General features: G+C 44.6%; 1 protein-coding gene across 1 annotated transcript; it reads right to left on the reverse strand.

The window, feature by feature from the left end:
• Nucleotides 1-261: 261 nt before the first annotated feature.
• kdm7aa (lysine (K)-specific demethylase 7Aa) lies at nt 262-27,248 on the reverse strand. Its single transcript, XM_056275710.1, has 18 exons — nt 27,120-27,248; nt 15,943-16,028; nt 15,259-15,376; nt 14,359-14,519; nt 12,073-12,214; nt 10,865-11,051; nt 10,187-10,349; nt 8,031-8,118; nt 7,817-7,923; nt 7,322-7,413; nt 7,024-7,110; nt 6,151-6,402; nt 5,803-5,927; nt 4,668-4,825; nt 3,445-3,539; nt 3,132-3,298; nt 2,406-2,803; nt 262-2,251 (listed from the first exon to the last, which is right to left on the reverse strand). The coding sequence occupies exons 1-18, from the start codon at nt 27,215-27,217 to the stop codon at nt 2,163-2,165; spliced, it is 2,613 nt and encodes an 870-aa protein (XP_056131685.1). The 5' UTR covers nt 27,218-27,248; the 3' UTR covers nt 262-2,162.
• Between the last annotated feature and the right edge of the window lie 313 nt (nt 27,249-27,561).

Below are 27,561 nucleotides of genomic sequence, written 5' to 3' on the forward strand. Positions count from 1 at the left end.
ATATTTCTCAGAATTCAAAAATGTACAAAGTAACCCATTCTCTATTCACACAGCCCGAAACGCCTGGCTAAAGAGGAAACCCCAACACGTACAAAGCAAAACGAGATCTACTCAACTAGGGTCAGGGGTCAAGAGTTATGACAATAGAAGGTAGGAAAAGATCTGTAGGCAAACTGCTACACAATAGATGATCACGTGAAATCTAAAACAAACATTTACAATGAGTAAAGGAAAAGAAAAAAAGGAGTCCTCAAGAACAGCCAATGTTTAGGGGTCAAAATATAATAAAATCATTCATCTCTTTCAGTTAATAAATACATCATTCAGAATCCATTAAAAATAACATTACAAAACAAACGCCAAAAAAAATCCCCATCACAGATAAAAAGAAATAAATTAAGCAGGACATCTTGCCAGTCGTTTACCATCAAAGTGATCAACCAAGTGAACGACTCTTAATAATTCCTATTCTAAATAAGCTCATCGAGAGGCAGCACTTTCAGCGTCAGTCCCCCCCCCCTTTTTTTTCCCCCTCAGGGTCAGTGAAGGGATAGAGTCCCTTCTCCGATCACATACCAATATTGATCAGACTGGGAAGTCCAGAACCTTTTAATGCAGTCAACTGAGCAACTTGGTAATACTTAGAAAAACACTGAGGATCAAATTGCAGTTGTTTTAGACCTGGTTCATGCACAAAATAATTGATAAATTATACACATATATATATGTATGTATGTAGACACACGCACACACACTGATCAACCAAAACATTGAAACCACCTGCCTAATATTGTGTAGGTCCCCCTCGTGGCCACCAAATCAGCTCTGACCCGTCGAGGCATGGACTCCACAAGACCTCTGAAGGTGTCCTCTGGTATCTGGCACCAAGATGTCAGCAGCAGATCCTTTAAGTCTAGCAAGTTGTGAGGTGGGGCCTCCATGGATTGGGCTTGTTTGTCCAGCACATCCCACAGACGTTTGCTCAGATTGAGGTCTAGGGAATTTGGAGGCCAAGGCAACATCTTGAGCACGTTGTCATGTTCCTCAAACCATTCCTGAACAATTTTTACAGTGTGGCAGGGTTGCACTATCCTGCTGCAAGAGGCCACTGCCATCAGGGAATACTGTTGCCATGAAGGGGTGTACTTGGTCTGCAACAATGCTTGGGTAGGTAGTACATGTTAAAGTAACCTCCACATGAATGCCAGGCTATAATATGTATATATATATCAATGAAGAATGGGGGAGAATACACCGAAGTGCTGCCTCTACTCGTTCTCTCCTCATTATTGCTGGTGTGATTAACATAAAGGGAGTTCAGGGGAGGGGAGTCGAAGGGGAAGGGGGGCATGAGTGGACAAAGTCAAAACAATGAGCACCATTTTGAAATTTCAGTTCAAATCTTCCTCCTTAGCACCTGTTTTCCCCTCCCTCCCTGTCAGGGTCTGACAGAGATGGACACCGGCTAAAGAGCCAGTTGCTTCTTAGAAACAAAACAAAAAAACCCAGTGTCTCAACCAAACTGGAGGCCGGCCTACTACTCGGTGTGACCTGCTGCTCCACCCCTCCAATGTCAGCTTGCTGCAGAGAGCCACTGATGAGAGTGGTGAGAGGGAAAAGCTATATACACACACGCACACACAGACACACACACACACAGAGGGGAAATATTAGCGAATGTGTGATGCGGATGTTTTGGCATCGAGAGTAGTGGATGTCTTGCTGCGTTGGAAGCCAGAGAAAATATTATCTGGTTTCCTTGGCCCATTTCAATGCCCACTTAATAAGAGTTTCCCTGCAGCTGTAGAGGCTGTAACATGCTTGTCCTCAAAGGTTTGTGTTTTTTTTCTCTCCACCTCCCTTCTTGTTTATTTGTCGTGTTTTTATCCTTTTAGTGTGCTTGTAGTGGAGCCATGCACTCACTTGGTGTGAATCCAATACCCTGTCTCCTAAGCATGCACAGTGAGCGTGTTTACACGTCAGTCTTTCGGTTTCGGGTCGTCCCCAGGCAGTCAAGAGAGTGCGTGTGTGTGTTTTTCCATTTCTATAGCACAGAAGTGTCTGGAAACCAGTTGCGTGCATGTTTCCCAGTTTGAAGATTTGAGGGTGGGGTGGGACGGATTAGGATCCTTCCCAGCCTTTGCCCGTTATCAACTGGAGCACTACACAAACACCCGGCTGTGTCTGTTGAGCTTCAGGATCTTTCCCAGTCTCTGCTTGGCAGTGGCCATCCCTTTCTTGGGCCGCTTACCTGCAAAACACAGAGCACCCGTATCAACAGCTGAGGCAAGGTTCACGTTGTAAACAGTGTTAATGGTGAGCACATTAACAGAAAACCAAACAGAACAAGATATATATATAGGCAAAATTGAACAGGAATGGGGGAAAAAAAGTGGTCTCCAAACCTTTTGTGGCCTGATTGCTGATAGGAGGGGGGTTGGGGGCGTGTCTCTTTGAGGGGTGCAGGGGGGGAGACATTGAAGGGTCACAGTACTGGTAGTCCGTCTCTGGGCTGGTGGTTTGGCATTGGCTAAGAGGGCTGGGGGCTCCAAGGCAGAGCCCCTGATTGTCCCAGGCCTCACTACTGCTGTTGCCCTGGCTGTCCATTGGGCTCTTGTCCCCATGGAGCCGCCTCTGGTGCTGTGCCTGCTCCCTCTGCTCAGGTGGCGAGTGCCGGCTGGGGCTGGACCACCAGGGTTCCTGGGAGGTGGCTCCCTTCTCTGGCTTGGAGGGGCACAGCAGGCCAGCCATACACAGCATCCCCTGAATGGCCTCTTCTGTGCAGGGTGAGGTAGGATGTTCTCTGCAGGAACCACAGAAAATCACACTTAGATTTACTGCCTCTCCATGCGTAACAATGCAAAATTTGTACAAAATACAGAAAAAGCTGGGGATGGAGCCATTCTGGTCCTGATTGACTTGTGTAATTCCATGACCTGGATGTTGCTGAGGCATAGTTTTATGTCAGAGACAAAAAAAAAAAGAATCTGCAACACTTAACAGACATTTCACTAACATGTCATTGGAATAAGCTTTCCTGAGCTCAGAATGTTTTTTTACCACACCATCATGCTGCAAGGAGAAAACCTCCTGATAGGACTGCGTTCAATTTTTTTTAAAGTGTTCCTTACCTTTTGAGTGGTCTGTGTTTGTGCCTGAGTTTCTCGCCAGTCTGGTCCAGCTCTATGGTGTGCCCTGAGCCCTCCCTTTGAGACCAGCCCCTGTCTTCCTCCTCCTCCTCTTCATCCTGGGAGCTCCCTGAATCCTCCTCCGAAGATGAAGATGACGATGCTTTCCGCTACATTGACACAGATTGTGGATACATCAGTAATCATAGTATGAATCGTTGGCACAAAGCTACATATTTGTAATCCAACAGGGCTTGGTATGGCCGATGGTACTGCCTGATATTACGCAATGGAAAATCCACTGAAATTCAGTTACCTCTGTGGCTGAGTCACTGTCTGACTCCACGTCTGACACACTGAAGTGTCCTGAGGCTTCTTCCCTGAGTTCAGTCTTCACCCTCTCCAGACCTCCTGAGGAAAGTAAGAAAGACCATAAACTAGAGATGGTGACAGTGTTATCCACATACCCCTGAAGGGGTGGTCAGTATTACCACAGTATGAATGCTACACAAGTAAAATGTTGCTTTATGATATGGTTGACTGTACAGCATATATGGGTAGAACCTCTTCAGATACAGATATTCAAATGTGTCTGGCCAGTGCTTGGTGTAAAACTGGTTATTGCGTGGTTTAGAAACAAAAATGGCGACTGCCAGAGGAGAGGAGGAATTGGTTAAAGACAGGTGGCAAGCATGATTATTTTGACACGGTTTGAATTTATAGCCAGATCCTTGGCATACAAGCCATTTACCAATTCAGAACTAATTTTATATCTCAGTTCATATTTCATCATATTTTTCTTCTGTTAATAAATGCTAATAAGAGAATGATACCATGTGAAATATCCTCATAATACGGCTGTAGTACATTACACCAACAGCTGTCCTTGTAAGTCATCTTACATTTAGAGGCAGTTTTATTGAAAAGAAAAATTAATATGTAATAATTATTGTCCATGATAAAAAATTATACCATGATGTATATTTCAGGCCACATGGCTCAGCCCTAAACTTGTGAAAGCCCATCGAACCTGGAACTGCATGTTGATACTGACCAAACATGCCATATTTGTTTTTGGGGTTTTTTTGGGTCTCTCCAATTGTGCCCAGCCAATTACTCCACTCTTCCGAGCCGTCCCGGTCGCTGCTCCACCCCCTCTGCCAATCCGGGGAGGGCTGCAGACTGCCACATGGCTCCTCCGATACATGTGGAGTCGCCCAGCCGCTTCTTTTCACCTGACAGTGAGGAGTTTCGCCAGGGGGACATAGCGCATGGGAGGATCAGGCTATTCCACCCAGTTCCCCCTCCCCCCTGAACAGGCGCCCCAACCAACCAGAGGAGGCGCTACTGCAGCGACCAGGACACATACCCACATCCGACTTCCCACCCGCAGACACTGCCAATTGAAACACGCCATATTATTGACCTAATGACTTATCAAACAATATGAATGTGCATTAGTCCACAGGTTTGTGCATGCGTGACCACATTTTTCATGCTGCCGTATGGTGTCCATTCTTACAGCCAGTGCTGACTTACTGTACGAGTGTGGGCTTCTCTGCTGTACTGTGCTGTGCCGTTCCTGGCTGGGCTCTATGTTCACTAACACGTCTACCTTGGGCAGGTCTTGACATGCCGATGACCTCTCACCCTCCACCTTCACTGGACTGCTCCCCGTGCCTGGCCGCCTCACATCTCTGCACGTGGAAAGAGGAACACACCCGGCATGGGATGGGAGGGTGAAGAGAAAGATAATAAATGATCTTAATTAGTATTCTGGAATACTCATCGGAAGTTCTGCTTCAAACAGAGGATCTCAATGGAAGAATGAGATGTAGATTCATTCACAATGGGTGTAACCACAGTGAAATTTCACCAATGGTTTGTGTATATGCAATCAGTACTGATGAGTACTGTAGTGGATTGAAGTTATAAAGTCCTCACTGCGTACTATATCAACAGAGAAATCAGTGTTCTCCTGCTCACAGCACCTCATGTACCAGAATGCATTGTGCGTAAGCCTCTGTATTATCGTCCATTAAAATCCTCAGTGCTAGTGTTGTGGGATGTAATTTCCACCACTGGAAACTTAGCTTAGCCAAGAGAACGAGGATGTGTTTGTTGAGCAGCATGTTTAGAGTAGAGTATTAGAAACCCTGCAAAGCTGTAGTTTTTCTGGCCGCCAACTGATATCACGACTTCACAGCCAGAAAAAAAAACTCATTGCCAGACCAGAGATACAGAAATGACTGGGAACATCTGCAGGTGTTTTTCATGTCCTATCCCTGTTGTAGTGAGGTTGGGGAAGAAAAAAAAAAATCGGTGAAATTTCCCTTTAAGAATTTTAAGGACCAGTCTGATGAGCCATGTTTCATGATGTGTCATACAAACTCTGCCTACACACTTTTTACCCCCTCTACCATTAACACACCCACTTCCCCTTTATGATCATTTTCTCAATTTGGCTTGACCTTTTCCCAATTCATTTTACGCATCTTGTTGTTCAACTGTGCACTGCATTGTTTGTACATCAGCTAGATTTCTGCTATCAGATCCAGCTATGTCTTTAGCTCTCAGTTAGGCTTATTTACTCCTTTAGTTAATCCCCTCCCACGGTGGATCTGTACTGATGTAACACAATAAAGAAAGTAACAAGTGCATGCTGAGCACTCACTGGATGATTCTGCCGTTGACAAGCATGAGCCGCAGGTGGTTGTCATCTAGACATTCAGCAGCAGCTGCCGATGCAGTTGACACCTTGTTGAGCTTCCCATGAACCTTGGCACAGAACGCTGGGTCCTAGATGGCACAGAGCAGTAAGTCATGTTAGATCTGTTCATTAATTACATCTGAAACTACTATGACTAGTTTGTTTAGGTTTTCTCTGACTGTAACCTAATGACATCACCATCATTTCAACATTCTGGGTTGTATCAAACATACATTAAAATTCTATGAGTATTTCATATGTTGCTGAATGGTGGTCTATTTGAGATGGCCTTGTATGGTTTGCTATGCTCACCTCCTCCAGAGGCCCCACCTCCAGTCTCTTCAACACCTCTCTGGTGTGCTGCTCCAAGATATCCAGGTTGGAGAGCACCTTCGGAGCATGTCTTTGCTGCTCCCGCAGTCGTCTGGCTGCTCTTCGGGCATGCCGTGCTTGGCACAGCTTTTCCAGTGTGGAGCGGGTTGCTGGACAGCCCCCTGATCCAGCCCCAACTCCAGGCCCACTTCCCTGAGATTTCACTGGCTTGCCAGCACTGCCTGGTTCCTCCTACAGACACGTCCATGCACACACACGCACATACAATCACCTGGTCAACAAAGCGCTGGTCCAACCAACTAGCTTAAGCCAGACATGCTCCATCACTTTTTAAAGACCCAAACCAGTGAAAATCAAGTAGTTAATACACATTCTAAGGCAAGTTGCTGCTGTAGGCATGATAAAATACAAACATAAATGCAATCCGAGGCTTAGCAGAGAGGCTCCATAGGCACTCTCTCAGAGACCAAATGATTAGATGAAGCCAGCCGAACCATTGTATGGCAGCCTCACTAACCTTAACCGTTGGCGATTGCCACTGCTACTGCGCAAAAATTGACTTTTGCATATGCATTGCACGACATTTACAAGATGTGTTGTTGGTACACCCTGCCTGAGGGTGAACGTAAATACAGGTGAATGTCAATCGGCAGTTTTCACTGGTCATTTAGTTTCCAAGGCAAATGTCCGAGCATGGGGGGGGGGGGGGAGCCATTTGTGCAAGAAAATGGAGTGAGACAAGATGAAATCGGCTAATGGACAGGAGTTTCAGTTCAAGAAGCCCTGACACTCCACCGCCTGCGTGAAGTATTCCTCTTCGTTTTAAAATTCTTCCTTATCCTCCTTTCTTACCTCCAGGTAGCGGATTTCCTTGGTCAGCTCTTTGATGAGATGGTTGGGCCTGATGTGGTCAGGTACCTCACTGGTGGGCTCAGTCACCTGCACAGCCAAAACAGACCACAATAACACAAAGTTTCAGGATCAGAAAGATCTGTCATCAAAACAGTGGCACGCAGCCACATATGTCCTTGCTTGGAGCTCAACGATGGAAATGATCATATAGAGTGTAAATGCTCTTGAAGATGGGTGCAGGCATAAAGCAGTGACCTGGAACTGTGCCCAGGACACCGTGGGATTTTGACCCCCTTACCTCTCTTTTCAACCAGGTCTTCAGTGCACTGATTAAAGCCTTGACTCCATCAACTAGGTAGGTCGGGGGTGGAGAGTTGTCCTCTCGTAGCTCTGAGGGAGAAGAAAGTGTTCCATTGATGTTAAGAGGAAACAGAAGGAGAGAAAATGATGTGCTGGCCATTTCTGAAAAATTCGTAACGTTCCGTTTCATATGCATTTTGTGTTTACTACCTTAGAACAATGAACTTTGACTTCCTACACTTACTAGCACCAAAAAAATACCATACAGTTGAACTAACAAGAAAACAACATCTTTGTCAAAAAAATTTCTTTTGCCATAATGACCGATATTAGCAACCTAATCTGTAAGTTTTGTGTATTCTTAATGCACTATATTTAGTAGGTTGTGGGCAGTATTACCTTGATTGTTTTCCGTTTATGCATTTATATATGGAAAAATAAATCCAGAATAAAAACACAAATGGATATTGCAAAAAACTTCACATTTACTAACCTTTAAGAGTTTCTAGGAGGTTCTTGGCCACGTACCAACAGATGGCCTCAAAGTAAGGGAATTTGAAGAGGTCTGGGGTTTTCAGGCGGCGCTCCATTTCATAACACCTGTGAATGGGCAATCATAATGTGGTGAAAAGCTCAGCGACAATAAAAAAAATGTAAAAGCTACACAAGCAAAACCAAACCGTGCTTTATTTCTGTTAGCCGTTTACCTGAGCTGCATGCCAATATTGAGGTTGTGGAGGAAATTCCCTCCAAATGCCATGCAATCCTGAGAGGTGAGAACAGCGTGGATCCATCCTGCAGGGGGCACCACAGTACACAGGTTTAGACAGTTGAGCCACAGGATGATCCACATGAACAATTAAATAAAAGGTCTGTAGTCGTGAATTAGTGTGTGTGTGTGTGTGTGTGTGAGTGTGTGAGAGAGATGCACGTTTACCATTACAAAATTTACTGTTGAAATAGCTGACCCATGTGCATGTGAAAACACACCTAGTCACATCCCACCCACATGCGCCCATTAACAAACACATACTCCCATCTTATCTTCCTAGAGTTGAGACCCTATGAGAGATAAAGCTGTTGGAATTAAGAGCCATTATAATGATGTGTGGCCTCTCTGATAAACAGCACTTTTATTTGGGCCAAAGTGAGAGAAAACAGATTCTGCTGCGACAGAAAGGCTCGATAATACTGCCAGAGACAGAGGGCGCCGTGGATGACTGACTCGTTTTGGTGCACTCTGACCCCGGCTAGTCCCACCTCTCATCACCCTCTTTATCTAGAGCTGAAACCCTGCTGGAAGGCTGGCGGAGGACATCTCGCATTGACAAACTGAACCAAGCTTTGTGATGGTATTCCACAGGCTTTAAAAAGATCACCGTGAGCGTGACGGATGGATCCCGATAATGACTTGACACAATGGTGAGTTTTAACTTAACCTTTTCAGCAAAGCTAACCCAACTATCTTATAAAATCCAACTTTTATGGTTTTTGCAAACTGCAAGATACCACATTTGAATGTAAAACAAATATTTGCGTTGACTTGCTCACAGTACTAATCCATCTGATCAAATGTCTGCCAAGGTGCAGTGGATTGAGAAAATTCATTCCCTCATTGATTGTTTTGTGTTTTGTTATATTGGTAAATCAAAATGAAATATTAAATGCAATTTCTTTTTAACTCCTAAAGAAGTAATTCTCTACAATGTCAAACTGAAAATAAGCCCAAATTAATTCATTCCTTAACTGATAAATATTCTCCCCTTTTATGTTAACAACAGAAGTTGGATCAGATGTCTTCAATTTTCTTGAGAGATCACACTGAACACAAGGTCTGCCTGTGTTTGTTTTGGATCCACCTTTGTTCATTTGTATTACTGCAAAATAAAATCAGACTTTGTGAGGTCTCAGAACTGAAACAAAAGATCAGATCAGTGCTGCCATGAAGGCCAAAGAACTGCCCACGGAGCTTTGAGATGAAGTTATTGGGAGGTAAGAAGCTGTAGAAGGTAATGAAAACACTTGCAAAGCTTTGAAACTTAGTAGGCGCACAGGACAAAAAGTAGTGGCCAACAGACCAGCTACAATGCTCAGAATTGCAGAGCTCATTGGACGAAATGAGAGAAACTATCTAGAGATCAACAATCTCTTCAGCACTTCACTGATTCGAACTCTGGGAGAGTAGTTTGAAATGAGCCACCTCTGAGAAAAGGCCAACGTTAATTTATGCCTGGAGTTTGCTAGAAGCGATTTCAAAAAAAATCTGAGAAGGAACATAAATGCTTTCAGAGGGGATTGAATGGGAGAAGTTGAGGTCATACACTTGAGTAGAAGATATAACAAGGAGAGAAAGTGGTAAGCTAAACTTGCATTGCTACTTCCATCATATTACAAAAACAGCCTCCCCATCTCTGTATTTTCCAATGTAATATGATCATTAAACACTTAGCTTGTTGCAAAGTGAAAAAATTCCCTCTCCTCAATTTTTGCCTTTGCAATGTGAGAGGTTCTCCAAGAAGTCTGTATTTTCCTGGCAGGAGCCATGGGAAGCCTGATTATTATTTATAAGTGTGTAAGTGTGTGTTTTCTTGGTGGGATGAAGTGTCTATGAAAAGACAAAAAAAGCTTCATGCTTCTGGGCATCAAGTCAGCTGAGCTGCTCCAATACAGTCAGTCAAGCATCAACTATGACCATATAATGTTAATGACACAGATAAGTGTGTGTGATTTGAAGTGCTTGGAAGCCACAAAGTGGGCAATCACCCAACACTGAGAATCCAGTGGTAGAGGTCTTTTGGGGACAAGCACAAACATACATTCTCTCGCTCTCGCTCTCTCTCTCTCTCAACAAACAAAGACAGACCTGTGGGGATGAGCAGGGTGGTTCCTTGGGGTACGACACACTTGTAGCACTTGTCCACTTTGTCCCCGAAGAACACCTCGCTCTGATTGGGTGACGAACTCCATGCCTCATATAGTGCAAGGTTGGCCAGAGTGGGCTTGATCAAGTAGAAGACCTTCTCACCCTGCAAGGTGGAAGGAGGCGATTGAGAGGTGAACAGCTGCATGGAGCTTCCACGTTTTAAGTACCTGAGCATTGGAACCAGGGTGCAGTAACTGTACATAAATACCTGTGTATTAACCCTTACACACCCACATGGTCTAATTGGTTGTATTAACAGTCATAGGGTTATATGGGATACAGGAGATGTCTGATGAGGAAACGGGAGGCATGGATCAGCTGCTATTGCCCTAAAAAACGCACGGTGTGTACAAGCATGCATAATTACAAGTTGGCGAGCTTGGCGAATGGTGAGAGACCCTCAGGGCTTGGCTTGAACATCTAACAATACAGTTTTAACTTGTCTGCATTTTTGATTAATGCTGGTCAACATGGGAACCAAACAGTTTGACAGCTCTGCTCAGTGTGCTCTGCTTCAAGCCATGAGAGGGAACTTGTGCTAGTGACACACCTAGCCTTATTCAGTGGCTTCCAAAACACATTTGGCCCATTGCAGTGCACACATCCGCACAGACTTACCCAGAGAACATGGTACCAAACAGAGGTGCCTCCAAAGTCTATGTGGAAGTCTGTGTAGCTGTCTTTGACCCCCATCAGACAGTACTTCTGGACGAAGGGCTTGGGGAAAAAGGAGTCATCCGGCCAGTAGTTCTCCACCCAGGACATCTTCTGAGCTACGTCAGGCACCACCACCAACTCTGACATCCTGGTGGTGATGGAGAGACGAGGCAAGATAGAAGAATAAAGTTTTTAATACTCATAATGACAATCTTTGCAGCAGTATAGCCCAGTGGTTAGAGAATCTGTCCCATAACCCTCAAGTCTCAAATGTGTGCCTAGGCCAAATATTCCTAGAGCAAGTTTGTCAACATCTATCTGCTCATTCATTGCAAGTCATTCTGGACAAGTGAGCACTGGCAACACTGCATTTGAGTATGACCATCCATCCATCCATTGTCTGACCCGCTTTTCCTGCTCTCAGGGTCGTGGGGATGCTGGAGCCCATCCCAGCAGTCATTGGACGGCAGGCGGGGAGACACCCTGGAAAGGCTGCCAGGCTATCACACAGGGCCCACACACACACACCTAGGAGCAATTTAGTATGGCCAATTCACCTGACCTCCATGTCTTTGGACTGTGGGATGAAACTGGAGCACCCGGAGGACACCCATGAAGACACGGGGAGAACATGCCAACGCCACACAGAGTACAACCCCGGACAACCCCCAAGGTTGGACTATCCTGGGGCTCGAACCCAGAACCTTCTTGCTGTAAGGTGACCGTGCTAACCACTGCGCCACCATGTGCCAATGACCCTAAATTTTATTTTATTTTTGTTCTGGTCACTCATTCTGACTGAAATTTGGCGTATAAAAATATTCTATTTCAGTGAACACAGCTAAACTGGCATTTAACTAAACCTGTGCATTTAGTCAAAAAAATCAAGACTGTAACAAACGATTCAGGAAAGCTGTCAAATTGAATTGTCATTACATTTCAGTGCCCACAATCTTTTATTCTTCCTGATGAGCATGAAATGCAAAGGTTTAGCTCTAAATGCCATAGAATGTAGCCCTGATTATGGCCACCAAAAAGCCAATGCCAACTTAAGTATTTTCAGCACAGTCACCAGCTCTTACGGCTAGTGGCAGTTATGCATCCAAGTAAGGCCTCCTTGATACTTTCTCTGAGCAAATGGACAGTGAAGAGACCACAGCATAGCTCACTTGGTGTCAGAGAACTCCAGACTGATGAGGTTGAGGACTTTGGGCCGGTGGGGCTTGGAGAAATACTTGACAAATTCACTGAGCTTCATCTTACTGTCTGCCTGCCGTGCCACGTCAATCACGTCAATGACCTTGTCACCACCTGGATAGGAGACAATCAGCGGTAAGACAACTGTGACATTTTCCCACTCAGTCCTTATATCATTAACATTTACCAGTAGTAACAGGCTGCCGATGAACAAAACCACTGAATAGTCACTTAATGAAAAAATCTTCAGTATTAATTAGCTATTGAGTGAGTGGTGGGGTTACTGGGTCTGAGGCCTGCTGGCATTTCCTTGTGTCTTTAGAACAAGAAAAACTAGCATTAATATGGCGCTGTGGGGAAGGGCTTCACAGAGGTATGCTGAGCAATCTGTTAGTCTGTCCAGACCACCAGACTCGAAGGAGGGGGAGTGGGTGGAGGTGAGAGGGTAGCCATTTTGAATGCATGTATTAGAGAATGTGCAAAGGAAACAAAAAAGTACAAACACACTCACACACATTTTATATATATATATATATATATATATATATATATATATATAAACTCAGTGAGTAAAGTAAGTTCTTTATGAGACAGTACAAGCCTGTTTCATGCCATAAGCAATCATCAGCTGCCAAACAACAGTAACAAAGTTATATATATATAACTTCGTTAAATGAAACACTCAATGGTAGGGAAAGTGCTAAAAAATAAGGAGCAAAATAATCCAGTGATTCAAGTAAATTCTTTAATTGACAGTACAAGCCTGTTTCATGCCATAAGCAATCGTCGGCTATCAAAAAAAAAAAAAAAATGTGTGTGTGTGTGTGTATATACAGCTAGATAGATGAGCTCATAGCTGTGAAAGAAAGATAAAATTGTACATTATATGTGTTGTGGTTATATGGGAGAAAAAGAGAGGGCGGATGCACAAGGGAGGAGGAGGAGAAGGAGGAGGGTGTCAAGGAGAGACACTAACTAAAACAGTTGGGAGGCTGCAAATCACACTAGTCTTGGCAGGGCTGAGGCATGGCTGACACGGCCCCCGGAAGCGGGGCCGCCAGTGTGTAGAGAGACAGCTGGCTGTTGTGTTTACCCCACACCCCTCCCACACACTTTTTTTTTTATTACCCCCTTTGCTCTCTCACACAAGTAAAAAAAAACACACACACACACACACAGACACACACACACACACAACTATGGGCCCAGCTGGCCAGCGTCTGATGACAGGGAACAGCTGGAGTGAGGGCGGTCAGTCACATAGAGCGACACAAACCCACCTGCAAACCACACACGTACAGGCCCACGCACCAGCAACACAAACCCTATAGTGGAGAGGATTAGCCAGAGAAGTCTTAACATTCCCTTTGCTCCTTAGCCCTACTGTGCCATTGTTTAAAATTCACTGCATTCTAGAGTAGTGCAATGCGCGCAATATCTATGTCACACAAACTGTCCTACACAACCTTGATTTGTTGAAAGTGCATTAGATAAGTAGCAATACAAAATTAACTGATGTGCTAGCAGTCTGCCTAAATTTAACTAGGGCGTCAATTAGATTGCCCAACTTTGCTATGTGGGTGGCTTGGCCTTGAGCTGGCATAGCATGAACACTGCATTGCCATAGCATGGCTCCGTTTTCCAGTGAGCTGGGCTTGGACACTGGCAGCGTCCGCTCCTACTGTCCCATTGTCTTCCAACTGTAAGAAATGTAACTTGAGACCTGGCCCCTGCTCACACCACCTGCCCCTTGTCAGGAGAAAGACGGCTTAATGCTCAGTAGGGCATGGGAGAGAGATAAAGTGAGAGGGAGTCTGTAATCTGAACTCAATGATAAAAACACGAGTGGGCTCAGTAATGGGCTCGTAATAGGACCCTGGAAGTACCAGGCCGTTTCAATGGGGAAGCCTAACGGTCATAGAGAGGGCAGTGAAAGCATAGCCAACCCTCATTTAGAGCTCATTCAGCCATTGCCTGATGCCTGATAATGGGTTAAAACCCCCATGAACCTGACAACCTGTTATATTGACACACAGATGGCACCTGCTTGCCGGTGACTTTGTAAGTTCTTTATTGGTCTAAGTTCATAAGCCAAATGTAGCCACTGTATACTAGCAGACAAATCTCTGTCAAAAAAAAGTACAGAAGAAGGGTCAGTTGTAACTAATTGTGACACTTGATGGTGAATTCTGATGCTACAACACTGATGGTGCTTTTCCTTCTTTCCTTTTTCCATGTCATCTATTCGGAGTCCTTACCCACATACTGCTCCACATCTCTGACAGAGAAGGTTTGCGGAGGCAGTTTAAGTCCCAGGCCTTCCATCTCTGTGACGGCTATGGGGTAATTGAAACCATGCCTTTCCAGGTACCTGGTGGTCACCTGCTCACCCCTCATCCGCATCAGAACCTCGTCCCCGCTGAAAAAACATACATACGGCGCAGCAGGGTCAACCAACAAGGTCTGTTGTTAAGTTATGAACACAGTTGGTGGGTGTAGACCCCAATGCTTCACACGTCTCACTTTATCCAAATTTTGAAGGTCGTGCACTTCTTGAGTATCACTAGCCATGTTTCTATTGTCATGTGAATTTTAAGCGAACCTTTGAAATGTCAGAAAAAAAGAAAAAAAACTGAGAAAGACACGTTTCCATTAACTGGTTTGGAACTAATAAACTAGGCTACGCAAAGCATAGTTTTGTCAGAAGCTGGTGGTATAGGCTACGTTACACATGGCGATAATTAACAGAGTAGAAGAAGTAGAGGTTGCGAACCAGAAACAAAACTAGTCGCCTTGGCCATCTACGAGAGAAAATGGAGAGACGGCTTCAGGAATTTGTTTAAATTGGGCGAGATGCAATTGTTTTTTCACGTCAGCTAGTATCAGCCATGTTTCATGCTGTCCGGACCGGAGGCCAAAAAATGCAATGATTCTAATGCAATTTTCTAATATAGTACTTCAAAATGCACATAAAAATACGTTATGGAAACACGGCTAATGATAACAGTTTCATTGGGTGAGCTGCATAAGCCTCTTTCCGGCCAAGCAGGTTTAAAACAAGCCGTGCCTAGACTGGCACTGAAGCGGCGTTACCCTTGGTGGTTGTCTGTGTGGCTCTGAGTGTGTTTATTTGCGTGCATGCTGCTTGTCACAAATACCTGGCAAAGTTCCTATTCTGCAGCTCCTTGATAAACACTGAGGTGCCAGCTTGCACTGGCTTGGTTCCATCGTCTGGCTCCGTATAGTCATGCCGGTGCCAGTTGTTGCGTTTTTTCACTGCAACAGACAGTTGATTAGCGCCGGTCATTTCACAAGATGATATCAAAGTTTAATGGTGTTGGTTCAGTTTTATTTCCTTGTGTTGAGGCCCCAGGAAGCAGTGAATTATGCATATCACCGCTGGCCTTGATAGCAGTATTAATTCGCTGTTCATTACTTGTGCTGAGGATGAAAAAGGGGCACCCTGTCCAGTTCGAATGAAGAGTTTACAACACATTTTCAATCAGCCACATTAATCTCTGCCCTCTGGGCTCTTAGTTAACCCCCCCCTCCCAAAAAAGCCTTCTATATCAGATGGGAATGCTGCTGCTATGAATGGCCCCCCCAATTCCCCTGAGGCTAGTACAACAGCCCACATCAGGGTGGAGGAGGAGAGGACACAGAGACATCAGAGAGAAAAAGAGAGGTGTATTTGTGTGGTTAATTAATGGAGAGATCAACGAAGAAAGAATCATATGTATGTAAAGAGAGGCTAGGGAAAAAACTGGATGGATGGAACACTTGTTCAAACAGTGACGGGGGGGGGGGTAAAGGAAGCACGACGGACTGACAGAGTTACTCACTCAGGGAGGGTCCATGTAAGACATCACAGTTGGGGCAGTGGTAAACGTCAATGTCCACAGCATGGTGCTCCTCCACCTGGACACAGCTGGAGATAAGACGGGGAGATTTAGAGCTGAGCTTCATTTACGCTCGGCTAACACAGACTGCACTTACAGGGCAGGTTCAGCAGTGTTTCATCCTTTGAAGCCTAAACTGATCAACTTGTGTAAAACATTCAAGGGTACAATCCTTAATTTGAATGTAAACAAAAGGGTTATCCTGCTACCTAGATATTTATACAGTGCATCCGGAAAGTATTCACACCCCTTCACTTTCCCCACATTATGTTATGTTACAGCCTTACTCCAAAATGGATTAAATTCCTTTTTTTTCCTCATCAATCTACACACAATACCCCATAATGACAAAGTGAAAAGGGTTTTGTAAAAATTTTTTTGCAAATTTATTAAAAATAAAAAACTGAAATATTGCATGTACATAAGTATTCACGCCCTTTGCTATGACACTCAAAATTGAGCTCAGGTTCATCCTGTTTCCACTGATCATCCTTGAGATGTTTCTACATCTTGATTGGAGTCCACCTCTAGTAAATTCAATTGATTGGACATGATTTGGAAAGGCACACACCTGTCTATATAAGGCCCCACTGTTGACAGTGCATGTCAGAGCAGAAACCAAGCCATGAAGTCAAAGGAATTGTCGGTGGACCTCCAAGACAGGATTGTATCGAGGCACAGATCTGGGGAAGGGTACAACAAAATTTCTACAGCTTTGAAGGTCCTGAAGAGCACAGTGGTCTCCATCATTCGTAAATGGAAGAAGTTTGGATCCACCAGGACTCTTCCTAGAGCTGGCTGCCCAGCCAGTTTAATCCAATCGGAGGAGAAGGGCCTTGGTCAGGGAGGTGACCAAGAACCCAATGGTCACTCTGACAGAGCTCCAGCGTTCCTCTGTGGAGATGGGAGAACCTTCCAGAAGGACAACCATCTCTGCAGCACTCTACCAATCAGGCCTTTATGGTAGAGTGGCCAGACAGAAGCCTCTGCTCAGTAAAAGGCACATGACAGCCTGCTTGGAGTTTGCCAGAAAGCACCTAAAGGACTCTGAGACCATGAGAAACAAGATTCTCTGGTCTGATGAAACCAAGATTGAACTCTTTGGCCTGAATGCCAAATGTCACGTCTGGAGGAAACCAGGCACCTCTCATCACCTTGCTAACACCATCCCTACAGTGAAGCATGGTGGTGGCAGCATCATGCTGTGGGGATGTTTTTCAGTGGCAGGAACTGTGAGACTAGTCAGGATCAAGGGAAAGATGAATGGAGCAAAGTACAGAGAGATCCTTGATGAAAACCTGATCCAGAGCACTCAGGACCTCAGACTGGGGCAAAGGTTTACCTTTCAACACGACAACGACCCTAAGCACACAGCCAAGACAATGAAGGAGTGGCTGCGGGACAAGTCTGTGAATGTCCTTGAGTGGCCCAGCCAGAGCCCAGACTTGAACCCTATTGAACATCTCTGGAAAGACCTGAAAATAGCTGTGCAGCGACGCTCCCCATCTAACCTTACAGAGCTCGAGAGGATCTGCAGAGAAGAATGGGAGAAATACCCCAAATATAGGTGTGCCAAGCTTGTAGCTTCATACCCAAGAAGACTTGAGGCTGTAATCGCTGCCAAGGGTGCCTCAACCAAGTACTGAATAAAGGTGTGAATACTTATGTACATGCAATATTTCAGTTTTTTATTTTTAATAAATTTGCAAACATTTCTACAAAACCTTTTTCGCTTTGTCATTATGGGGTATTGTGTGTAGATTGATGAGGAAAAAAAAGGAATTTAATCCATTTTGGAATAAGGCTGTAACATAACAACATGTGGGGAAAGTGAAGAGGTCTGAATACTTTCCGGATGCACTGTAAATATAAACTGAGGATTGGAACCTGCCATCAGTCTGAAACTGATTGATAGGTCTACTAATACAAGGAGTAACACTACTCCTAACACTACTAACACTAAATCTGAGTTTTTAATGTTTTTGAATGCTGTAAAAGATTCGTTTACATCGACAATGCATGTAAACTTTGTAACAGAAAATACGGGCCTGTTTTGTTTCAGTCAGTTGAAAAGTACAAAAGGCTTATTTTCCGTCTATAATTCAAGTGCTTTAATTATGTATATAAACATATCTCAATTTCATATGGTCACATAAATCACAGATTGGGGCTTGAAAAGCTTTTCACGTAATTACTTTAATTTAGGAAAAACTGTCTGGAGCCATTTTTTAAAGCTCCCACGAAATTAAAACTATATAACCATTCCTGTCACCTCTTTATCCGCATTAATTTACATCTATCCAACACTGTTCTAGAAATTCACAATTTTTTAAATTTTTTTGTAAGAGTAACGTTTTCTCTTTCTTGGCAATTTTTTTTTTTAAGCTAACATCATCCGGCATATGTTGGTGTGCACTAATAAAAATGTCCAATGAATATGGGAGCAAGACTGAGAGAAGATCTTGGATTGATCTTCCACCACTAAACTGGACCTAGTCAATAGCATAGATGTCCACATTCTTCTAAAAATGACAGGCCATTGTTGTCTGTTAGTTAAATCAAACGCCCACCCCTCACTACATCCCACCTGCCTGTTCTGTTTCTTTTTTTTCTTCGATTATTCCCCTTTTTTCTCCTCAATTGTACCCGTCCAATTACCCCACTCTTCCAAGCTGTCCCGGTTCGTTCTCCATCCCCTCTGCCGGTCCGGGGAGGGCTGCAGACTACCACATGCCTCCTCCGATACATGTGGAGTCGCCAGCCGCTTCTTTTCACCTGACAGTGAAGAGTTTCGCCAGGGGGACGTAGCACGTGGGAGGATCACGCTATTCCCCCCAGTCCCCCCCCCCCGACCAACGAGAGGAGGCGCTAGTGCAGTGACCAAGACACATACCCACATCCGGCTTCCCACCCGCAGACACGGCCAGCTGTGTCTGTAGGGACGCCGACCAAGCCTGTTCTGTTTCATTCAGATCTACGTCAAATCGTGGCGGTTTGCGGTGCTGTAAATGCCGTTTCATGGGACCGTCATTGGAAAGGCACGTGAAACAGTTCTAAAAAGAACATGTTGTTTGGATCACCTTTTGTTATTAGAACTTACGGAAAAGCTAGGCTCCTAAAAATAGAATATAAACAAAGTTGAACCTTCCTGTTAAGTTCAGGGCAGTTTGAGTCAAAACTATTAATCAACACAGACACCAACAAAAATAAACCAAAAAAAAAAAAAAAACCCTGTCCCAGTTTAAACAGTTGAGGAAATGGAGGTCAGCCAGTTCTCTCTCAGTGGGTCTTTGTCTGGCCCCTGCGAGGTGAGGCTGGTATATCACACCCAACCTAAAGTCACATCCCAACAAAACGTCAGGAAGGAGGTATAGGCTCAAGATGAATGAGGGTGAGAAACTGCACAGTAACAGTGTGTGCAGGATGACCTTTCATGACCTTTGGCCTCAATCCTTTTCTCAACAAATGCCCTAAGGGGGAAAAAAAAAATAAACAAAAAAATCTTAGTATGCCTGACGATGGAAAGAAAGTTTTCTAAGAGAACTTTTCAGTTTTGACACGTAGTCCAATTTATAGCCTTTGCACCACAACAATGCAGGGGGGACTAGTTAGGCTAGCTGTTTCTCTTATGGCTAGGGTGGAAGTGGACATCCACTGCCGGCTCTTCACGGAGCTAAGGTTGTCACAGCCTTGTGTTATTATCCCACGCTTCCACGACAGTGTCAGCGTCACTCAAACCTCTACCCCCGACCGCCTCCCAAGAGCCAAACCACAGGCAGCAACGAACACACACACCACACACACACAGTTGCATACCAGAACACCATTTCAGAGCAGCATGGGCTGAGCAGCCACTGAGGGTAGCCATTCTGCCTGAATGGCTACAAATGGATGTTCAGAGCCAGACAAAAAAACTTTGCAGCTTGCTTATGTGTGTTAATGAAGTGTGCGTGCTAGTATGGCAGCAATTCTTAAAATGGAGAATGGACTTTGTGATCACTTTAAAAATGCATGATATTTGCCTTCTGGGGTCTTCAGTTTTATCTATTTTCTTTTTAATTCTTTGCTCTAATGTCATCCTCCCAGCCCTCCATCTTCTAAATCTCTGTTTAAATTCATTTTACTATTGCTGATAACTGTGTCTAGAATTGCACTTAATGCATCTAGGTCACTTCAGCAAAGTGGCTGCACCAAATGTAATTTGTGGACTAAAATTAAAGTTTCAGACTATAATTGAAATCTGACTCTTTATTATTAGCGTACCTCCTTCTGCTTGTTCCATTTCTTAGCCAGCGCTACTCTACCTAGAGCTTTAGACCCATAAACATTTCCCAAATTGTCCTTTATATACTCATTTATTAGCCCTTCCCCTCCTTTTCTTCCTATTTTTCATCCCTTCACCCCAAGTCAAATTTAGGTGCAAAGCCCTAAATCACAGTTACAGTGCGAGAGGGCTTCACATTCACATCATGAAAATCAGGCAGATACAGTAGATAACAGTAGACGACTCCATCCTTGAATCCCCGATTCGAATGAGGAACAAACTGAATCGGACAGGAATAGATTGGAAGTTAAAAAGAGATTGACTGAATGGAAGACAATTTCTTGTTGCCCTCCATTCATCTGTGACTAATCGTTTTAAAGCAAGAGACATGAAATGTTATGAGTACTTAAGGGTACTAAAGTACAAGTCAGAAGTTATCCCTGGCTTTCTTTAAAAATATCACACTTCTGTCTTCTTCCATCAATCATTCAGTCATCATTCCATCAGTCATAATAGGAGCTGTTTAAAAAAAAAAGTCGCTATGCTGTGCTGTATATCCATACTGAAACCTGTAAACAACCTGTTTTGGCTGTCACTCATTTGGTCCTTGCTCCTGACAGACAAGCCACAACTCCTTCCCTTAGGCTGGAGAGGTTAGTAGTGTCAAGGTGACGGCATGTAGGCACCCCAGTAGCCAGATGGTTATGGCGCGTGCCATATAACTGAAATGTCCCTGGTTCGATTCCAGCCAGCGATCTTGTTGTATGTCGCACCCATCTCTCTCTCTCCCCTTGTTTCCTGTCACTTCACTATCCTCTAATCTGGTAAAGGCAAAAATGCCGAAAAAAAATCTTTAAAAAAAAAGTGACAGTGAGAGTAACTGCAGGGGTTGCGAACGACAGATTTAGTCACTGATACAACCCGTCTTTTTTTTTTCTTCTTACAAAAAGCCCGGCCTGGAGGAGGGATGGAGCTAACTGAGGCCCGCTATCGCCTTTGATCTAAGAGAAATTGCAGGAAACTGTAAAGGAAACAAAGCCGAGAGCCATTAACTCTTCCGGAAGTGGTGGGCTCCTGTGAGTGTCAGCTCCATCAGCATTCGTGTACTAACATGTAGTCGACAGCAGCTCATCCGACCTAGTTTACCATACTCAGCCAGATGCTATTATTAGCCACACAGAAAGCAAACATTCTCATAGTTGGCCACATTGGTTTTCCTAAAGCTGGCAAGAATTAAAACTGTCGCTGTGGGGCGGAGAAGAGCTCTTAATAAAGTCGCTTAACAAGTAGAAGAGGGCCCGCTCATATCGTCCCTCATTTTTCTTGTATTATGAATAAGCTTTTTCTACAACAGTGCATAATGCCAAAAACAGTGAAAAAAAAAAAACAATAAAAATCTCGGCAGCTCCGTCCATCCACGTGAGAAGGATGGTGAGTCACGGTACTGTGCAGCACATCGGGTGTAGCTCATGTATATGGAATCTTGGCCGGGGACGTGGGGCTTTTGGCTGGGGGACAGCATGAGTCACAAGCGAGCCGCCGTTACATTTGGTGGGACGTGCGAGCGGGTGCTGGGCCGGGCCGGGCCAAGGGAGTTTTTGAGGTGACCTCTCTTGTCCTCCTCTTCCTTCCCTCTTTCCTTACGTAACGCCACAGCGGGGGAAACCAGGGCACTGTGCCACATGCGCCGGCCTGACTCAGCACGCATATCACCTGTGCCAATGATTAACTGCTTAGCTTGACGGTCAAAAGAGTGAGGACTCAAGATGCTGAATGCGGGGGAGAGAGGAAACTGGGCTGAGCGAGACAGAAGGGAAAAAAAAAAGGAGGGGGGGTAAAGTGTTTCCTCTTGCGCAAGCGTGATGAGGCTCTCATATCCTCTTGACTGTCGTAGACTTGGTGAGAAGTGAGTGGGCGGTTATGTACTGGAGACTACCAACGCACAACAAACCAACCTCTGTCGTCATCTCACCGATTGGGTAAGATGTCACTATCAGTTGGAAGACAATAACAGCGCTTTATTGTTCTGTAGTGACAGCAGATAATGACAGATTATGGTGGAGAGGAGGAGCAGTACGTCCCTGAAAGATTAAAAAAACAAACAAACAAAAAAAAAGCCATGTCTAATTCAGCGTAATCATTTCATAGAGACTGTGACTGCAACCCTGCCAAACACTAAGCCAAACATCCCTTCCTGAATGAGAGCGGTGATCTGTCTGCTCACTAACCCCCCGCCATCCGCGGCCCCTCTGCCTCCACTTCCTCTAATCAAGGGCCTCCTTCCTGTGTGACTGAGAGAGCTTATTCATTAGTCCAGGCTCTGTGAGAGGTTCATTGTCTGCCATGATCACTGAAGAAACACAAAAGCCGGAGGCGGGTACTGCCATTATTTTATGGTCTAAATAACCACCCTGCATGGGGCACGGACACGCCTACATTAGCGAGCTGGCAGATCCCTAATGGATGGGCGGCGGGGATAGAGAGGAGATGAGGGCAGTTAAACACACCTGGCTATCTTCATCTAACCTAGAGGGGCCACCCGACTCCCTCAAGCTCTTCTCCCCGGTGCACTCAGCCACTGCTTACTTAAACAGTGCTGAACGGACTGGACAGCAGTTCAAGTCATTGAGACCTGACAGATGGATAAAGATCAATCATGTTGACAACGCCGCACATGAGACACAAGCAGCGACAACATTGCAGCGGCCACAGTGTGAAGGAGGAGCGGACCTCTTTGTAGTCATCTGGAAAAAACAACAAAAGAGGATCACTTTGTAGTTTATGGTGCGTCGCAGAGCGCCAGGGAGTTTTAACTACTTAATTGTCTGCGGTGCAGGTAGCACTGCCTCAAGGCCATCGGCCCTGGAATCAGGCTTTGCCTTCACACATGCCTTCAACATGTTCATCTCGTTACATTCAAGGCCCCCGTAAAAACTTACAAAAACCATCATTCTCTTGCTGGTGCACTCCAATACGTTACTGAACAAATCCACCAACAAATGACAGAAATACTAGTTAAGTCCATTTTATTTGAATAGCCTAATATCAAGTTACAAATTTGCCTAAGCAATACAGCATCATGTCCATAGACCCTCGCATCAGATAAGGAACAACACCCTAACAAAACAAACGTGCGGCTGCATTTGCTTTTCTTCTTTCTTTCGCCCTTTCAGGAAGCATTTTATAATAAGACTTACAAAAAGGTGACATTTATTTTCTTCTGGTCACTTTTCCATATTTGAATGGCAACACAGTGCTATATATCCCAGTGGTGCAGTCTTCTGCAAAAGAAAAAAAATGCAACCAGTCCTCTTTGCAATCCTTGATTGAGTTCCAACTTTGTCCCTGAAACAGTAGTGTTAAGGATTTTTAGGGCCTTTTTATTGGCATATATCCGCAATATTGTGATACAAACTGACAGCAATCAATACTATGCTGTTGACTGCCAAATCAACATTGTTCAAACTAGATCTAATGTGATTTGCAAGGTGCCCAGAGACAGACTTGCCACTTAAAGAATGGATTGCTTAACAGGAGCTATGAAGAAGCACTTTAATTGGGCTCATTAATCTATGTGTAAGCTAAACAGGATGATCAGAAATGTCTCATTCATGAATGAAAAAAGCCAAAAAGTCCACCTAGTTGGTGTAAACACAAAGAGGTACTCTGTGGAGGCTATCCATCTCTCTTTAGAATGCTTACCCTCTGTACGACAATGACTGATGGTGCATTGAACTTGGCTACGGTGAAGCACCCATCAATCACCCCCCCCCTTTTGCCCCCTAGCCACTGGTCTAGCAACACCCCCACCGCAGCTGCCAAAGCCATACAACAAGCTGGGGTGAGTGCCTTCCACCTAACTGAGGTAACACTGATCAGAGCTGACCCGCTGATGACTCCTAGTTTGCTGACATCCACTTGGTATAAATAAGGCTCTTTATACGTAGATGATATGTCTCTTGACTTAAATATGTCTTCTATGAAGCCAACACTCTCCCTGGCCAATGGTCATACAAAGTTTCGCAATCATAGCAAATACCAAAGAAAGTTGAATCAGTTCATCAGGACACAACGTTTATTGACAGAAACTTTTCATCACTCATCTAAGTGACCTCTTCAGTCTAAACTGACTGCAGGTATCCTCACCCTTATAAACAATACAGTTGCATAATAATAATAAACTTTATTTGTATAGCACCTTTCATACATAGAGTTTCAATAGCCATGTGTACTATTCACAGAGGATTTGGGAATGTTTGCAATCACAGCATTGTAAGATGGCGACAGGTGTACTCTAAGCCCCCCCCCCCCAAGTTCAGCGATGGTCGGTCCCTCTTCACATCTATAGTTGGCCTCTTCTACTCCCCGTTCAAACCAGCGTTCATCCCTATCAAGGATGTGCACATCCTCATCCTCGAAAGAGAGTTGGTGGTGGTGGTGGTGGTGGGTGGGTGGATGGGTGGGGGATAAGAGTACATCTGTCACCATACTGTGATCACAAACATTCCCCAAATCCTCTGAATAGTACACATGGCCAATGAAATTCTACTTAATGGTCACGCCTGTTTACATATGAACCTGATCATTGGTTTTGGTCGTTATGCAACTGTGTTGTTTATAAGGGTGAGGATACCTGCAGTCAGTGTAGACTGAAGAGGTCACTTAGATGAGTGATGAAACGTTTCTGTTAATAAACGTTGTGTCCAGATAAACTAATTCAATTTTCTTTAATTTTCTTACCTGGATTATTGAGCATGCATAAAGACAATCCTAGCAAATACATTCTCTGCCCAGCCACTCCTCTCCCCAAGCTCCAGGTCCCAGGGTCCTAACTTATGACATTCAGATGACTAAAAGTGAACGAGAAGAATGCTTCTCATTTACTTTTAGTGGCATGCTGTGCTGTGTAATGATATGGTGAAAGAGAAAGGCAATGAAACTGAAGGGTATTTACAAAAAATGAGGCAGCAAGACAAAGTCCCTCTCCCTCATACAAACAGAAACAGCCAAAGCAGCTGAGAAATGCTGACAAGCAGGCACCAGGGTCTTTCAGATCCTCAGCTTTCCACTTAGCCCGAGTGCCATCATCCTCAATCAGAGAATATCCCCTTCCTTCTGGCCAGCCTTGTGGGAAACAGGCTGAAAACACGGATGTTTTTGGAGCTCCACAGTGTGTGCGTGCATGTGTGCGTGTGTGTGTGTGTGTGTGTGTGTGTGTGTGTGTGTGTGTATGACTGTGCTTATTAGTCATCAATGGGGGAAGCTCCAACATTTGTTCCTTTTCTTTCTGGCACATGACACACACACAGCCAGTCTTTCTTGGCCCAGAGACTCCGCAAATTCTGGGCGCCGAGTTTTTGGCACTCTGGCATATGTGGTTATGCAATAGCTTCCATCATTTCAACACGAGCAACAACAAAAAAAGTGGCTTATTGTCTTCATAAACAGTTGCCATGGAAATGCAAAACAGTGCAAACTGATTATGAGGACCAGGGGTTGGGCTCTTGTGAACACAAGGGTGAGATGATACACAGCCTTGGACATATTTCAGCCACGTCTTCAAGTCTTGTTGGTTATCTGAATTAGAAGCAGATAAAGTGATCATGAACCCTAGCCTGAGTCGCCAGCTATGTAGATATAAGAGGTGTCGAGCAGACATGATGACAGATACTTCAGTCTACACTGACGCACACATTCATTCAGATTTCACCACACCGCTACGAAACCCGTGCACAAGAGCGATGCTTAAAAAGTGACAACACCCCCCACCCTAACCCCCCCCCACAAATAAATAAATAAATATACACTTTCCTTACTATTGATTCTGCATCACTAGTTTAACCACAGCTGGTTGTGAGGACACAGAATCACTAAAGCAAGAACAAATGGGACAAAAACCCGTGAGCTTTCCAGGGACATGTGCCTCATACCTTTAAACTATTCCCCCGTTCTCCACTAGGCGTCCCATGCCTTGCGTCGACCTGGGTTGAAAGGGGATTTAAATTTCTCAAGCTGTCAATCAAACGCGCTGCAATAACAAGAGCCTTGTTTCCTCCAACTGAGTCACTATAGAATAATTCATATGTCTACCGAAAAATGTCTCAACTCTGCCAACGTAAGAGCGTAATGGGTACGACGTCAAAACGTATCGCTCAGCATGACCGGGATTTATTCAACTTTAACACCTCGTAAGCGGCGCCGAGACAGATGAAATGTCCCGTGATGCGTAAACTTTAACAAGTTAACTGCATGTCTGAGAAGACTCACCTCTCGACCTTACCGCTCATCATCTAAGCGAAATGAATGAGGCTTGAATACAAATTGGCGTTCGGTGGCTGCTTAAATCGTCTATTAATCCGCCAAACCAAATTTAAAAGTAGACTGAAATGCGATCTAGGCATTTGTGTATATCGTCATCTGTCCAACAATGGAAGTGTCCAAATATACCGGATTCAGAGGAGCTTTGATCGCCGAGACCGACTGACACAACTCGCCAATCCTCGATAAATCCGCATATTTCTCGATTAAAAAAAAAACGATTTGCCGGGGCTCAAAATTTATCCACAAATATTAATAACACAAATGGACACGGTCACCAAGCCCGGGCTCATCTCACACGACACACGGATTAACGGCGCACTGGAGTCAATTTAAGAATAAGTGACAAAATGAGACGCACTTTCTCCGGCAAGTCAATAGACGCTTTAAAAAAACCCGACGCTAAATCGTTAGCATGCTAACTTAGCTAGCAGTCAACACGGGCTGGGAGCCGTCGCGCTTCTCAAATAAAACAAAGAATGGGCTGTTTGTGAGTTCGGGCGAGCCAGCTGTGTAAAGCGGAGTTTGATCTACGTACCTGCCGTGAAACCAGTCTTTACAGATGTCGCACTCGATCATAAACCGGCTCACATCGTAGGGCTGCCGGCAGACACAGTACAGCGGGGCCGCCGCCATCTTCCTACTATCCCCAAACAACGCAGGAATGAAGCGGGGCGGGGATTTAACTCGCCGTCCGGAAACAGACGAGGGAACACCCGAACACGTCCGAAACGCAGACGATTCAAAGGCAATCCCGCCTCTGACGTCAATTTCCAAATTATATGTTTCCATCTGGTTACGCAGACTTGTTACTAACAAAAGATCCGGACTCCCCCCTCGACAAAGTAATGACGCTGTGGTCTTCTTTTGGGTACCAAGGCCACTTCAAATTGATTTTATCACATTGTTTTCGATGACAATAAATTGAATTGAATTGGAATATTGACTTCATGCTGGGACTATAACAAGAGGAAATCCTT

This window comes from Lampris incognitus, chromosome 3, assembly GCF_029633865.1.
Source record: "Lampris incognitus isolate fLamInc1 chromosome 3, fLamInc1.hap2, whole genome shotgun sequence".
NCBI classification, from domain to species: Eukaryota; Metazoa; Chordata; class Actinopteri; order Lampriformes; family Lampridae; genus Lampris; species Lampris incognitus.

Bases quoted from the DNA above. Each gene is read 5' to 3' on its own strand.
- kdm7aa (XM_056275710.1), bottom strand. From the start codon at position 27,217: ATGGCGGCGGCCCCGCTGTACTGTGTCTGCCGGCAGCCCTACGATGTG. The intron at 11,052-12,072 runs GTGAGCTATGCT...CATCACCACCAG, and splicing joins CTGGAGTTCTCTGACACCAA to GATGTCAGAGTTGGTGGTGG. The intron at 6,403-7,023 runs GTAAGAAAGGAG...ACGTGTCTGTAG, and splicing joins AGGAAATCCGCTACCTGGAG to GAGGAACCAGGCAGTGCTGG.